The 16146-nt window shown below is 40.7% G+C and overlaps 1 protein-coding gene across 1 annotated transcript in view; it reads right to left on the minus strand.

The window, feature by feature from the left end:
- Positions 1 to 7837, minus strand: part of ABCD2 (ATP binding cassette subfamily D member 2) — a 41855-nt gene extending 34018 nt beyond the window's left edge. Inside the window, exons 1-3 of the mRNA XM_079304589.1 lie at positions 6329 to 7837; positions 4817 to 4997; positions 310 to 431 (exon numbers count right to left, since the gene is read on the minus strand). Of these exons, the coding sequence (XP_079160715.1) occupies positions 310 to 431; positions 4817 to 4997; positions 6329 to 7252 (1227 nt within the window). The 5' untranslated portion in view covers positions 7253 to 7837. The remainder of the gene's footprint in view (positions 1 to 309; positions 432 to 4816; positions 4998 to 6328) is intronic.
- Positions 7838 to 16146: the final 8309 nt, after the last annotated feature.

The following is a 16146-nucleotide window of genomic DNA, read 5'->3' on the forward strand; positions in this document are numbered from 1 at the left end:
CTGAATTCAGGTCTGTGCTCCAAACAGAAGAGGAATCTGAACCTTTATCACTGACATTCCAGGAACTTCTGTTGCTCTCTCATGACACCTGAACACAAGTATTAAAAATGACATCTGCATGTTGCATCATGCAGGCAACTGTGCACTTTAGACTCTGTCCACTTAACCCTAAAGGTCAAAGCAGTTCAAAGATCTCCATGGATTTCATTGCAATAGAACTTGGCTTTAAGAACTACATTTTAAAATATTTTCTATTAAATTCAAATTGTTTTTTCCTTTTCTGTTTCATGCATTCAGGATGTGCAGTACCTCTTTGTATGAAGACATAATCCTTTCAATAGCATCTGCTCCAGAGATCAGCAAGTTTCGTGATGTAGTAAAAGCTTCTGTTCTTTCACTAACCATTGCCTGTTTCTGGCCATCTTCCAACTCTAAATTAAAAAAAAAAAAAAAGTTTTGTTAAAATATTCTGCTGAAAATTATCTCTCCAAAATAAATTATTATTGCCATGTGAGATATTATAGAGAAGACCTTTTATTTTTTTTATGAAAAATTAACTCTGTGAAGACAACCTTTCAAAAAGAACTGGCGAATGTAACTACCATAGCTTGGCCAAAAAGAGTAAGTGGGAGCATATGGAATTCCTCTTGTTAGGCAAAATATCCTATTATTTTCTCTATTTATCTACATGGATCAATTTCCTTTTAATATATCATCATATAAGTCAATTTTTCAAAATATTAAAAATGTGAAACCTAAGCAATGATCTGAAACAGATTTTTAACATAATTTTTAACATTTTTACGATTATTAATTTTCAGCCTTACTTATTTACTGACTTCATGTAGAAGGAACCCTTCAAGTTGTGTAAATCTAGCAACACAATTATATTTCTGCAAGAAAACAATAAACTCTTTTGGTATCAAAGGCATGGTTTCAGTAGGATAACTCTCCTTCACAATGAAGTTTCTCTCTTCATTTGACCTCAGAACAAAATTGTGAGGCTTTATTTATGACACTACATCCTGTTAACAAGAATACTCTAGCTCCAAAGAAAGGACTTGTCTAATAAGAATGTCAGCAGCATTAGGCAAGGAGAAAACAGCAGCAGAATTTATAGAATTTATAGAAGATATCTACATATACCATCTTGCTACCATGGGTCCCATAGATTCAACTTGCAAGGTTTGTTTCCTGAAGGAAACAAGATTTAAAAAGAAGTGGCTGACTATTTTGAGGCTAAATGTTGTTCCAGTGTTTATAACTGCAACTACAAATCACTGGTGTAGCAAACCAGTGGTGTAGTAAACCACTCCTAAAGATTTTCCACATAAGAAATTTACAATGAAAGATCTAAAGGGTTTTTTGCATCACATAAATTTATATGTATCTCCATACAGTGCTTAAATCTTTTCCAGAATGGAATCTGGATATTATTTTTCCCCCTCAAATTTGTAAAGGTTTTTAAGGTTTTTTTAGGCTAAGTTGATGCTAGAAATCATGCTAGGCAGGCTAATAGGTGGATCCACTGTGACAACTCCTGTACTAGCAATTGTAACTAACATCTGGGTTTCCACAGTGCTCATGATCAAGAAAATCTAGGAGGAATTCCCTGCAGGTGTGATGCAACCATAAATTTCATGGGCTAAGTCAAGCAATACTAGAGTAGAGCAAACAGCATTTTCTTACTCTGACTTCCCTGACAGATCAGATTCTAGAAATCTGGTGTCTGAGAATGCACAGGCAGTACCAAAGCCAGATATATCTTTCTGTCTTTATTAGTTAAATCTACATGCTAGTCTGTTTTCATTTACACATCCATAAAGCTATTCCTACATAACTGGATTACTAAATACACTGTATTACAGTGAAATACACTGGAACAGTAATTTTATATATAATTATATGTTAATTAATATATTAATTATCTATTATTTTATTATTATTATTACAGCAACATACACAGAAATAATTATTTAATATCATATTAATTACACTGAATTAATTATTTCACTGTATTTCACTGAAACTTTTAAAAATTGCTGCATCATAACTTTTCATATATATGTGTGTATATGTATATGTATATAGACATAGAAAATCTATGTTACTTTTCCTGGTTTTAATTATGATTTTTTTTTTCCTTCAGTTCTATATCAGCACACTGTCAACTAGTTGTATGCAATCTTGCCAAGACACAGTGAGACACATGCTTTTAAAAAAATACAGATAAGCTCTTGCAAAGGAGAGATTACAAAATTCTTACTGATGTGGCTCTCACTTTAAAAAGTTATTTCCACTCCAAGAAAAATAAATCTAGTAAATAGGGAGAATTCAGTTAATTCATTAGTAAAAGAGGATTTGAAATTTGTTTACTTCTGACACAATCAATTTTTGCTGATTTTGTTGATATTATAGCACATACAGCCTATGCTTTTTAGAACCACCACAATTAAATAATCCAGGAATCAGGTATGTTTTAACCACACTAATGCAGAATTCCTCACTAATATAAATGCAGTATTTACTGATGGTTTCTTCCAGCACCCAGGCCAGCTCTTCTAGCAAGAGTTTAAGGATCACTACAAGCCACTGCATCAGTCAATTCAGGAGTATGTAAAAAATTGAAATTATATAGAATTTCTGAGCATTTCACAGCCCAAAAAGACAAACTCTTCTATTATATAATCCACAGACATAATTTTTCTTGAACATTTTGTCCAAAACATTTTTCTTATGGCTGGCGTCCTGTGTTTGAAATTGTCATATTTTAACAGACTCTCTGTTTCATACAGAAACTAACTTCTCTTTTTTCCTCTTCACCTATTTAATTTATAGTCACACTTATTTTATAAACAAAAATAAATGTTCATTGTGTCTAGAGAAATAAAAGTCTTGCTTCAAAAAATAGTTACCCTCCATAAACCAAGACAGAACATTTGGAATATGAATGGTTGAATACAAAAAGAATGAGAAATGTTATCAAACAGAAATCCTGTCTTCATCACCTAAATTCTTCATTGAAATATATAACAAAATCTTAACATTTCAGTCAGAAATGTCATTGTCAAAGAACATTATTTTTCTCTTATTACTGAAGAATTATTTTTTTACTTTTTCTTTCTCCTTCCAGAAGAAGTGTACAAAATCCACAGCTTTATACCTGTAGTCTCAAGTCTGGGCATGATACCAGTTTTGTACAATTCCCTGACTCTTTTGATTCATCCTAAAATAATAAATCAATGCCTCTTCCTTCAGGTATAAGGAAACAAACAGATATAAGTGAACAAACTTGTATCTGATCTGCTGAGGCAAAAAGCACTGTTTTCCCAAGCAGGTCAATGGTAATTTCAGGTGTGCTTGATTCTCTGAATACCAGTAATAACTGAAACTGGTCTTGACAGTGCTGCCAGTATTATTTTTGTGAATAACCATCATGGTAAGCCCCAGGACTCAATAATAAACCTCATGTTTTAATAGTTTAGGTTGCTGGTAGCAAACATAATTCTGCTTTACAATGTGAGCCACTGTTGCATCTTTGTTTTCTCTCACAATTTGAAATGTATTTAACAAAAGAACAAACATGAGTAACAGGAATGTTATTTAATTTAGCAGGAATATGAGTCCTTTTTTATTCATGCTCTAATACCAAGGAGATATTTACAACGTGGTTAAATGCTTTTTTTCTTGACTGTACGCATTCCCATCCTAGCAGAAAGACTCTTATCACTCTTTCTGTTGTGGTGATAACCTTCACTGTGAGGTGAAATGCTTTTGTACAGCCTCTTCAGTTTGGAACAAGACATCCTGATATTTTTGAAGCTGTTCCCAGGATGCCAGCCAGGGTGCTGATGTAGTGCCTCCTAAGCCATGTGATGGGCAGCAGCTCAGGGAGCTGAGCACCCAAACATGCACCAGCACAACTTTTTAGTGAGACAGCTCAACCACGTGGGCACTGCACAAAGCCATCCTACAGCTCACACCAAGCTTGTCCACTTGGACAGTCCTGATTTGGAATATAACTTCCAAGAAAGAAACAGAACTACTGGACAGAAAATAATTCACTCATTCCCAACTCAAAAGTACACAATTTAGAACTGATCCTTCTGAAGACTTTTGTAGGATTCATGTTATAGGAATACTACAAAATTTGTAATATATTAAGTTCTAATTATGCATGAGAAAGACTGTTAAGCCAAATTAATCATTAGCCCTCCTTAATACCTTTCTTTTTGCTATCTCTTGTTTTGCTTTGTTTTGTATGTAATAGCATCTGCAATAACAACATTGTTTGAGTCTCATTTCACTTCCAGGAAAGCTGTGATAGGATATTATACCATCCTAACCTAAAATCTGAATTTTACCTTCTCTCAGGGAGTTGGGAAAATCAGCGGTTTCCAACAGGTCAACAATAAGAGAAAAATTACCCATAATTACCAGTAATTACACTGTGGTTTACAGAAGGATAAGATAAGCACTCTAGGAAAGTTCATAGTATCATTTTGCAAAAGGAGATACTGTAAAAATTAGCCTGCCATTCCAAGAGTGACTAGTGGAAAAGGAGACTGCAGTGATAATTACAATCTCGTGTGATACAAGGATCCTCTGAGTCCTGACTTCATATTATTTATCACACACTCCAAACTGGATCTTTGCTCAGCTGACTTGCTATGCTTGCAAGCTATACAGAAAACAAAGATGTTGTAAGAAAGTCTGTGAAAAATAAACCAGTGTGAACAGCACTCAAGGGAACTAGAGTCTTTTGAGGACATAACTTTAAAGAAGCATTTAGCAATGAGGTAAAAGATGGTATTACCGCCATCTGCAAATCCCGTTGCAGTGATGATGGGCACGGCAACCATGATCATACCACAGCTACTCCAGACATACTTCATCAGGAACTGCTCTATCATGATGTACCATAAACGTTTGGACAAAATGAGATTCATTTGATCTGTCAAATCCTTGTAGCTTTTTTGCAGTTGTTTCAATTCTACCTAGAGTTAAAATAAAAAAATCATGTATACAATGAAATAAAGATGCACATGTTGTACAACACATGCTCACATGTGTACACGAAATAATCAGGCACCCCAAGTAGTCACTTCTGAATCACATCTGCCATGTGGTACTATATGCTCACTGTGCTGCAGACTCACAGCAAAAGTGCACAGCTTTATGGAAGTGAGTGGACCTGGCTCTTATTTACACCATTGTCCCTCAACAGAACACTGGCAGGTTTTCAATTCTTCTGAGGTCTCCAATATATACAAGAACAACATAGCAGTAACAAGAGTTGATTCTAACAATCAAAATAAGATTGATTTCACATCCTTTTAATAAAGCTGCAGCTGTAGAGTTTCACAGCAACAGAAAATTATATTGGAAAGCATTTGGGGATCAATTATCTTCAGTGACTTAAAGCTGCAGAGTTGATTCCTGAAATGCTGCTTATTTTTGCAAGCAGACTGGGGAAAGAGAGAATTATCCCAGGAGGTTTAACAAGTCAAAGACAGTTACAAGTCAATACAGTATGTATTCAGTTCAAGCCTACATATGTGGGAACAGAGAAAACGTTTAGTTTAGTTGCACTTAAAACATTATTATAGGCAGCTTTTGAGAATGATTGTGTCTACAAAAATAAATCATTAATGTTATATAATCATTGCTTGAACTGAAAGAGTAATACTTCAGGCTAGTTTCTAGCTTTCATTTTCACCTCGCATGAAACAACTTTTTTCCCCAAATGTGTTCGAAAGGTATTACAGCCAAAATTCACTTCTAATAAAAATATGAAGAGTCCCTTAATAAGGTGGCTTTAAAACAAGCTTCTAGTTTATGTAACTGTGATTGCAGAAGTACTGTACTTATGCTATTTTAAGACTAGTGACTACATCTTTGCTTGGCTATTTGAAAGAGTGTCAAAGGTTCTAGTGTGCTCTGAGCCATCACAGAGTTTTCCCCCAGACTTTCTGGTGTGCCATGGTTGCTATTTCTGTGGAATTAATTATGGTGGTTCATACACATAGTTGGAAAACCGAAGTCTGGAAAAGTTATTCAGAACAGACTGGGTGGGGGGAAAACAGTGATGTAGATTAGTTTTCTAGATAAGCATAAGATTCATCTGCAAAACCAGAACATTGCCAGAGTTCAAGGGAACTATGATCTGCTTCCCCCAGACACTGCTTGTGAGACGGCATTTCCTAAGAAATGGGAAGTGCCAAGCTGTAAACAAGTTTAAATGTCAGAGGGACCCAAGTGCTCAAGAAGGGCATCGGGGGAAGAAGTGCAGGAGCGACCCCAGTGCTTCCAATTTCTCTCCTCTTACCTTGTGCCCTCGGTAAAAGGCAATCTCTTCCACGTTGGCAATGATGCGTGAATGTATGAAGCGCAGATAGCCCTTCTTGTGAGCCTCCTCAGCCACCAGTTTGCCAAACTTGGGCGAGCAGGCTTTGAGCACGCGGGCCGTGGCATAGACGACGAGGCCAGCCAGGACCGTGGGCCCGATGGGGTTGGCCCCCCGCGACCGTGCCGTGCGGATGAGGGTGTAGGAGGTGAGCACGACATCCAGGATGGGCTTGGTGAGGTTGGAGTAGAGATGCGCCACGGACTGCGAGAACATCATGATGTCCTCGGTGAGGGACTGGTCCGGGTTGGCCAGCCGCCCGTCCATGCTGATCACTTTGTAGTAAGTTTGGTTGGCAAAGTAGGTCTCATAGGCGTGATCCACCAGGCGAGTGCGGAAGGCGAGGGCCAGCTTGCATTCCAGGTACCGTATGGTGCTGTTGACAAATGTGGCTGGGATTGCAATCATCAGCCACTTGATTAACTTGAAGATAAAGCTCCTGGGCTTTTTCTCCACAATGCTCTTCACAATTTTTCCATCTAGGGCGGCCACATAGATGGAGAGGAAGGTCCTGGATACCAGAGCAAAAGAGTGGAGGCAGAGCAAGCCCAGCTCGGCACTCACCAGCTTCGGGAAGAACAGTTTGCGGAGTTCCAGCAGCTGCTTGAAGAATTCCGCGTCCACGGCCGGGGAGGCTCTGCCGCGGCCGCCGGCGCCGTGCGGGACCGCCCGGCCCCCCTCATCCTGCGCGCCGCCTCTGCCGCCCGCCCGCTTCGCCCGCCCGCGGATGATGGGGTAGAGGATTTTGAGCCCGTACGCCGCGGCCAGCAGGCACGCAGCCCTCTTCGCGGCGCCCGCCCTGCTCCACTGCACCCGCCGGGCTGCCGCATGCAGCATGTGGGCCATCCTGCCCGCCGGGGCACCGCTACGAGCCGCTCCTAGCGCGGGTGGCTCATGCCCGCTGGGAAGGCCGGTCCCGCCGGCTCTTCATCGGGGCGCTGGGCCCGGCCCGCCGCCGGCCGCCCTGCCGTGACAGATGCCGAGTGAGCGCTGCCTCCCAGGGGTGATGGTGCCTTCAAAGCGCGGCGCGTTGCACAACGCAGCCCCGCGCGGCGCAGCCCGCCCCGCCGACCACCATTGGCTGCGCCGCGCGGGGCGGCACCGGCACCGGCAGCGGCCCGGCCGCTCAGAGCCGCCGCCCCGGCCACGACCGCTATAGCTCGGGGCGCGGCCGCGGCGGCGGCAGCAGCAGCACCGCTCTCCCGGCGTTCGGCTCCGGGCTCACGGCGGATCCCCCGGCGCTCGGCTCCGGCCGCACAGCTGATCCCCCGGCGCTCGGTGGGTCCGCGGCGCCCGGCCCTGCAGCGCGCCGGCTCGCCCCAGGCTGCGGCCGGCCCTTTCCTTCCGCCTGCCCTGCGGAGCAGGCTCCGCCTCCGGCCCCGGCTCGCCGGCGGCGCGGGGGGAGCGGGACGGGGGCGGCAGTGCTGGAGGGAGCTCGGCAGCGCCGGCAGGATGGGCAGCGCTTCACCCCCCGCACCCCCGAGGCTCCCCGGGGCTTGGGCTGTAGCCCGGCACTGGGGGGCTGTAGCCCGGCACTGGGGGGCTGTAGCCCGGCGCAGGGGGGCTGTAGCCCGGCACTGGGGGGCTGTAGCCCGGCACTGGGGGGCTGTAGCCCGGCGCAGGGGGGCTGTAGCCCGGCACAGGGGGGCTGTAGCCCGGCACTGGGGGGCTGTAGCCCGGCGCAGGGGGGCTGTAGCCCGGCACTGGGGGGCTGTAGCCCGGCACAGGGGGGCTGTAGCCCGGCACTGGGGGGCTGTAGCCCGGCGCAGGGGGGCTGTAGCCCGGCGCAGGGGGGCTGTAGCCCGGCGCAGGGGGGCTGTAGCCCGGCACTGGGGGGCTGTAGCCCGGCACAGGGGGGCAGTAGCCCGGCGCAGGGGGGCAGTAGCCCGGCACAGGGGGGCTGTAGCCCGGCACAGGGGGGCTGTAGCCCGGCCGGTGGCCTCGGGTAGCCCCGGCTCGGAAATGGGCCGGGCGGCCGCGGGAGGGAGCCGGGCAGCTCGGCGTCTCCCGGGCAGCGCCTGCACACTGCTCGTAATTTATTTCCTGTCCTCTCGGCGAAAGGAAACCGGTATTGTGTACTGGCAGCGTTACTGGCCCAAAATAACCCCGACCGAGTCGCACGGCCCCTGCAATAAAACCCGGCTAATTTCGCAAAAGGAATCTACAGTAAAGGCAGCAGTCTTGCTGCTTTATTTTTCTGTTTTTTAGTTACTTTTTCTGCTGCTTCACCTGTTTGGAAAAGGTACTGAAATTGCAGGGAGAGAATCAGAGTACTCACATACTCTGATCCTTTTACACTTTGAAAATATAGTACTAAGGTAACTGTAAGACAGTATGTGATAAAGCATATACTTTAGAATGTGTATATAAAAGTATTTTTTTAAAATGTGATACTAGGCGTTTATAGCAGTGGTGAGGAGCCCATCTTTTCCCTAGAAATGGAGAGTGAAGCCACCTGCCTCAAAGTAACTCAACAAATGCTGTGTTAAATAAGTCACATTACTGTAACAACCCCCCAATTGAACAGAATGCAATGATGTTTAGATAGCAACACAAGCTTCGGGATGAAGGAATGATATAATTGATTTGAGAACAAGTGAGGTTTGCTTTTAAAAGTCAGACCCCACTTCCCAAAATATCAGATGCCTTCTAAAAAGTAAGCCAAGACCAGCAGGACAAGAAGGAAGTAAGGAAGATCTATTTCTCATTTCTTCCTAGGAGGTTACAAAAATTCAGCCCACAGTCGTCTGGATTGTTAGGTAGAGAGGATAAGGGGTAGTCTTTAAGTGTATTATATTTGTGCCAGTGAGTACAGGCCAGAGATCAGGACAGAGGTCCTTTTTTTTTTTTTTTTTCCTAAATGCATAACTCAAAGCTTGGAAAATGTCAAAATCTGACCTAGTGCAGTACAGAAGACATTAAGTTAGTAGGTTAGCCTGATTTCACTGCAGATTATTTTGTCAGTAAAATAGATTTTTCAGTGCACAAAGATACAAGATACACTAACTAAGAATTGCTTTGCTTATGACTTGTTATTTTTTTAATCATGCTCTCCGCTGGATACTTCCCCTTACTGGCTTATGTGTAGCATAGCATACTCTTAGGTTTTGCCAAACCACAGCTATTTGCAATATTCCATTACTCTAGCATTTTCTTACCAAGGGGAAAGTTCACAGATCTCTTTTGGTTCTGTGTATCTGCTGACCCTTCACTTCACAGGATCCTGGATGACTGAAACTTCTGGTGATTTGGTGGTTAGTGCAGATGTACACCCCACAGTCAGATCTGTGGGAACATTTAAGTGAAGCAAATCTAACCACACGGTGTTTCAGTCGATAAAAGGAATGTATTTCCTTCTTTTGAAAGGATGAAGAAAAGACTGAACTGTTGTTTTAAATACCCCCTTTCTTCTGTTCTTGCTGTCTCAAGAGTTTTGCTCTGCCACAATCCTGCTCAGTAATCCATGCACAAACTCCTCTTTGTGGAGCATGGCCTTAGGTGTTAGATTTTTTTTTTTTTTACTGCTGAAGGCAAGAATTTTACTACACTTACTCATAGTAACACTTCTCAATATTACTGGAAAAATAAGAGCCAAAACTGCAGTAACATTGATTTAGTGCTCTGTTGCCTTCACATTTTGCTACTGACTTTATAATAATATTCTGGAGGTATGTGTAATCAAATAAGTTTGAGTAGCTGAAACTTGTTTTTTAGTGTCAAGTGATTGGTTTTTAGTCATATGGTTAGTTTTCATCAAATGCATTAAAATAATTTGTATGCATTTTTAAAATATAGTAACCTATAGCTGAGTAGGAAGAATAATATATGGCAGCAATGCACATCAGGGTGACTAAAGTCCATGAATGTTTGTATATGCAGGAACTAGAGTGTAATCATGACAGCTGATGCCTCTTCTTTGTCTTCTGCTTTTTGCCCACTGTCTCCCACACCAGCACTTCATCCTTGCACAACTTTGTGGTTATGAAGAAGGTAGTGGGATTGGAACATGCAGGCTATTATACAAGAGATAATCTTAATCAATCATTACTCAATGATCATTTTTTTCTGCTATTTGATTTAGTGTTTGAAAAAAATAATGTGCAATTTTTTAAGCAAAAGACCATTTATCTGATGTCTTATATGATCCTAACAGAGAGTACAATAGCTGTAACATCAGTCTGCAATAAACTGAAATTTGTTTGCTGCTTATGGAATTATCCACTGTGCCATAAGGACAACAAAATAAAAAATAAAAGTACCGAAAAATAGATATAAATTCTGTGTTTTGGATAATTGCTATTTAGGACCTTTAAGATTTCAATGTGTTTAGGCCATGGATGTAGTACATAGTGGTTTCCATGTGGATGAATGTATGTGAAACATGTAACATCAATCAGTGCTTGTTTTCAGTTACTAATACTGAATTGTAAATAATGTCCAAAATATGATGTACCTGTAATATGGTAAGCTAGGTACCTCTATTTTTTTCTTTAATTTTGAGCTGTATGTTTGCATAATGGTGTGGGAATAGAAGGATTTCCTTTGAGTCAGATTCAACAGACTATGAACATAGAAGTCATTATTCAGTAAATACCTTTCTCTGAAGTACTTCCAAACTTTCTATTGACTTTAATGTCATCACTTACATAAGTAAAAAAACACACCCACAGAATTAGTTTGCAACATCAAGGCACACCAATGGCAAATTTGATGTTTTTATCAGAAAAGGGTGATAAGATATCCTGACCTTTGATTTCAAATTTGTGTCAGCAGAAATTATCTGTTTATTTAGAGAAGCTATTGGCCATATTCATAGACCTCAGCAGAATATTCCAACACTGTGAATCCTTTAGGATCTGGAGATCTAAGATAAGCAGGAGCTTCAGTTTGGATGTCATGGATGTGGAAGCTTGTTGAAGTGTCAGTGTGAGACTGGCCTGATTCTACCAAGCAGTGGATTCCAACTCTTTTGGTTCTAATGAGACTGTAGGGGTAGCCAGACTAGGCAGAGCTATGTTACCACAAGAGAAAAGAGGGGAAGCAGGAAGATCCTGTTCTATTGCTTGGCTCCTGAGTGTAAACATCACAGGGATGGTGTAAATGGGGCGCATTCCTGCACCAGAAGTATTTTTTTTAACTTTGTCTTTAGGAGGATACACACTTGCTGCTGTAAATTTGAAGCCTGCATGACTTTCAGGTTCTAATAATTTATAAGGGATTTGAGTAATCTCTCTTGACAGAACAGTTAATAGCAGACTGAGCATTAACAGTTCTGACTTCTGAAAACAGTAGTATTCTAGAGAGAATACAGCTCTAGCATAATGTATAAACAAGTTGTTTTCCTTTTACAAAGTGAGAGGGAAATAGGCAAGGGTAGAGGTCAATGTCAGCTACTCCAGCATGGTAAACTGTCAAGTGATGTTCTCAGATAAGGAATTTCACTTGTATATTTAGGTTTTAATACCTAAACCTTTAATATCTAGATTTCTCCTTCTTGTTTAACTTATTCCATACAGATAATTCAGCTGATCCAGGATGTGTCTCTTTTATTCCTTTAGTAGTCTCAAATATATTATGTATATTTTTCAGGTTTTGCTTTAAATGTGTAAAGGTTTCTATTCTCAGATCATCTGAAGAAAATTCTAATGCTACCTTATTGAACCTTTTCTCAAGTGCATAGTAAACTCTAAACAAGCTGCATGCAAAGTACAAGAGTCCAGGTATAAGTGGTGAAATCATGTAGCTGGTGTCAGTTAACAATGGTGATACTGGCACTGCCCACAGCAGAGTCAGTGTTCTACTCTGTAAAAGTGAAGGCAGGAATAAATAAAAAATATCTCTTACTCCTGCACCCCAACATGGGATTTGTTGCCATCCTTTTGATATGCCTCAAGAATTTATTTGAGGGTTTGCAGCTGGTATGACAACAAAAATCATCTACTGCAGTTTACTTATTAACTCTTACTTGGGAAACTTCTAAATATTAAAAAGCAAATAGGCCAGTGCTTTACCAAGTACAATGTTCTGTCTCTAACAGTAGCTCTAAGCAGACACTCAAGTGAGAAAAAAAATTGCGATTTAATGTGATGCTGCAGCTTTATACTCTCCCAACCTATGGCCATTTTAAGCTGTGAGAATTTTGTGAGACTGGAAGGTTTTTCTTTAAAACATTCTTTACAATTACTCTTACAGTTACTTGTTCAGTCTCTCTTGAAATCCTGTAAACTCTTACATAAATAGAAACATCTGACAAGCTATTTCTCATTTCTTATGTGAAGAAGCACTCCTTTCTGCTTAATTTGACCCTGGCTCCCACAAGCTCCATTTTATGTCCATCTATGCGTGTTCTGGAGGAGACATTTGACAGGAGAGCTCACTTTTTCTCACTTCCCCTCTTCCCCCAACTTTCCCATGAGATTTAGGAGTTTGTCAGCCTCTATTCTATATCAGTCCCCAGTGCTTGAGTGCATGAAACAAGAACTAAATAGTCTCTTCCCTCCCTTTTTCATTTTATTCAGTGACAGGACCTCCCCTACTACTTCACAACTTCTTTATTTTCTTAAAACCTTCTGTAATAGATATTTTCAACATCCTTAATTAAATCCATCAAGACAGCACCAATCACTCTTTTCCACATGTGTTCTACAGCAACTTCCATCTATAGAAGCTCCACTGGCTTTTTACATGCTGGCCTACTATATAATTCCTGCTATTATTTTGTGCAGAAGTGAGCTTTCTGGATTGTCACAAAATTCTTACTTTTTAAATTGTGTCACATTTGCTACCCTCTAGTCTCCAAGATTACTCCAAATTCAGGTGGTCCTTTCCACAGTGCTGCATTATAGAACTCTTCGTTGAATACCATTTAGTCCTGGTGTTTTGCTAGTCTTCATTCTGCCTTGATATGATCATTTTGACCTCATCTGCTGTTATTTTCTCTTTGGACAGATCCTCACTGAGTTCCTCAGGAAGGATTCCTGCATGAAGGTCTCCCCAGTTTCCTCATCAATGAATACTGATACAAAAAGCCTATCTTTTCATTTCCATAATATCCGTGTTTCTTCTGAGCGCCTGTGTTGTTCCTTGGCCATCAACTGTCCCTTTGGATTTTCTAGCAAGCTTTTGCTCCTAGTTGATGTGAAGAAAAATTATTTAGTACTTTGGTTATTTTGCCTAGTTGTTTCCCATTTTTTTTCTGGCCTGTTGTGATTGTTAATTGTATTTTTCTCTAAGTTTCTGTTCCCCTCTGTTATCTTGTTTTTGCTATGATTCAGACTGTCTCTTCACTTCAAGTCTGGTATCCTTCAGCTTTTTCCTAACCCCTTGTAAGGATTTAATTCTCTTAGCACCCTCTCCTGATTTGATTTTGACTCTGTTCTTATCTGGAGTTTGGCACATCTACAGAGGATTTTTTTGTCTTTCTTAATCTTTGTAGAAATACTGTTTTTATAAAGTGAGGTTTTCAGTGCGGGGCTGTAACAGATCTCGTGCACTGTTCTCCATCAAGCACTTTGTCTTGCAGGTTCATTCTATAAAAAAAATATTCCATCTAAATACTACCTTCTAAGAATGGCATCTGCTTCATATAGCAATATCAAACTGCTGTTGTCAGTGGTTTGTCATGTGGATCCAATCCCCTGTTCTTCCCAGCTGGGCATTGAATTTTGACCCAGGTAGATTAGGTATTTCTCTCTGAGCTGGCCAGTTTGCTGTGTTTGGAAACTATTTAGCCTCTCTACAATCTTCTATCTCTCCATTCTTTAAAGGTGAACAGGACTTTTCATCCAATTAATTGAAAGAGATCTGTCTTTCAAGAGGAACTATTTTTAAAAGGGGAAACTTTGTTTTTAAATCAAGCTTTGTCTTCCGTTTTGAACTTCCTCAGACTCTGTCAAGATTTTGCAATATCACAGCCATCTTTTGAAAAGTACTCTATAGGGCAAACCATCAACCAGATTACTATAAAACACCACAAGGTCAGTGTTGCTTTATTTCTCTATAAGCTGATCTCTCAAGAAAGGGATTGGCATTGTGTATTGGCTGGAAGAAGGCCGAGCAACTCTGTAAACAAAGTTTAAACACTGCATTTGCCAAAGAAGAGCTTCCACTTGGAACAGAGTCAAGCATTTTTTAGTCATGCATTCCTAGCCTTAGATAATTAGGTCAATATTTAGGGATCTAAATAAGTGTATCCTGGTATTTAAAAGTGCCAGAAATTCTCACCCTGGATAGAGATGGGAAAGCATTTTAGTTTCCCTGCATCTTTTATGCAGTTTTCTACAGATGGATTTAGTTACCTAATGCTAGATATCAGGATCAAACAAAAAAATAAAGTATGTTAAATTAACATTTTAAAAGTCAGTAATGTTGTAAAATATTTAAATCTAACTGTAAGATTCACCAGTTTGGGGGTTTTTTGGGTTTTTAACTTAATATTCATCTCTTTAGTAATTCCTTCTTTCATAATGAGCACTAGAGTAGGACACTTACTGGAAAGGGGAAGATTAATTAAGAAATATGAGAACTATTTGCTGTTAGTTCTAAGAAATTTCTTGGAAACACATCTTCTCTCTGTTTCCCTCTCACTGACTCTGGTGAGTGTGATTTTACATAAGCAGTGTCTGTTCACTCAAGGGAACATGTTTAGGGAAAGAAGCATCTTCAAACCTTCAGGGTACAATAATGCTGCAGACAGAGTTGGCACACACTTTGAATTCACAATTTCATTGTCTAAATTTGCTGCTTCCTCTCTGGGTGTGTTGGAACATAGAGTAGGGACTTAACTTAAGTGCTCGAGTCACCCATCAGAAGACCTCCCTCTCTTATTTGATTATACAGGAGTTACAAATAATGGCTAACTACCAGATAAAATAAATCAAAGAGAAAGAAAAATCCCACTTTTTCCCTTTAAATCTAGACATTGCAGTAAAAATGTAAGAGTAAGGGTGATATAGAAAATATCATACATTAAAAAAAATCAAATGTAAAAGGGATTTGATTATGTTATACATGAAACTACGTCTTAGACATAGTACTAGCAAGTTCAACATGAGATAGATTTGAAAATAAAAATTAATATTTGAAATTATGAAATTAAATAAATTTTCAGTCTGTCATCTGTCATATTAGCTGTAGACACATAAACTTAAAATACAGATATAATTTATCATGAAGATTTTAATCTAGTGTTGTTACAGAAAGCAATTATGCATACTTATCAGATTCTATAAACACCCTAGCCAAATTAGAAATATTAGAAAGAAAAACATCTTGACTAATTTTTAATTTTAGACTCCTAATATATACTCTGAACACTCTTCACATGGTTATACTGATGCTAATCAGACTTTAGTACACTGAAAACCATTAGGCTAAAGATAACTTGGGAAAAGAAACACCGTGGGAAAAGATTCATATAGAATTTGGATGATTGTTTTGTAAATGGGTGCCTTCACTTGCTGAGATGATGGAAGTGAGTTATAGGGAAGGGAGCGAGTGCAGCTGTGCTGCTGCCAAGATTCCCCGAGTGGCTCCGCATCCCTCCTCGAGCGTTTGCCACACAAACAGCTCATCAGGCAGGGCCAAGGGCAACAACATCGCTCCCCCTCTTGCCCCTAAAATACCTGAGGGAGAGCAGGATGGGGAGGAAAGTGCTCTCTTGTCCTAAAAATCACAGACAAGCTGGACCTGAAAGACAAATTAATTCACTTGGGACAACAAGACACTCATGCCTCCCTTGG

This window comes from Erithacus rubecula, assembly GCF_903797595.1.
Source record: "Erithacus rubecula genome assembly, chromosome: 4".
In the NCBI taxonomy this organism is placed as follows: Eukaryota; Metazoa; Chordata; class Aves; order Passeriformes; family Muscicapidae; genus Erithacus; species Erithacus rubecula.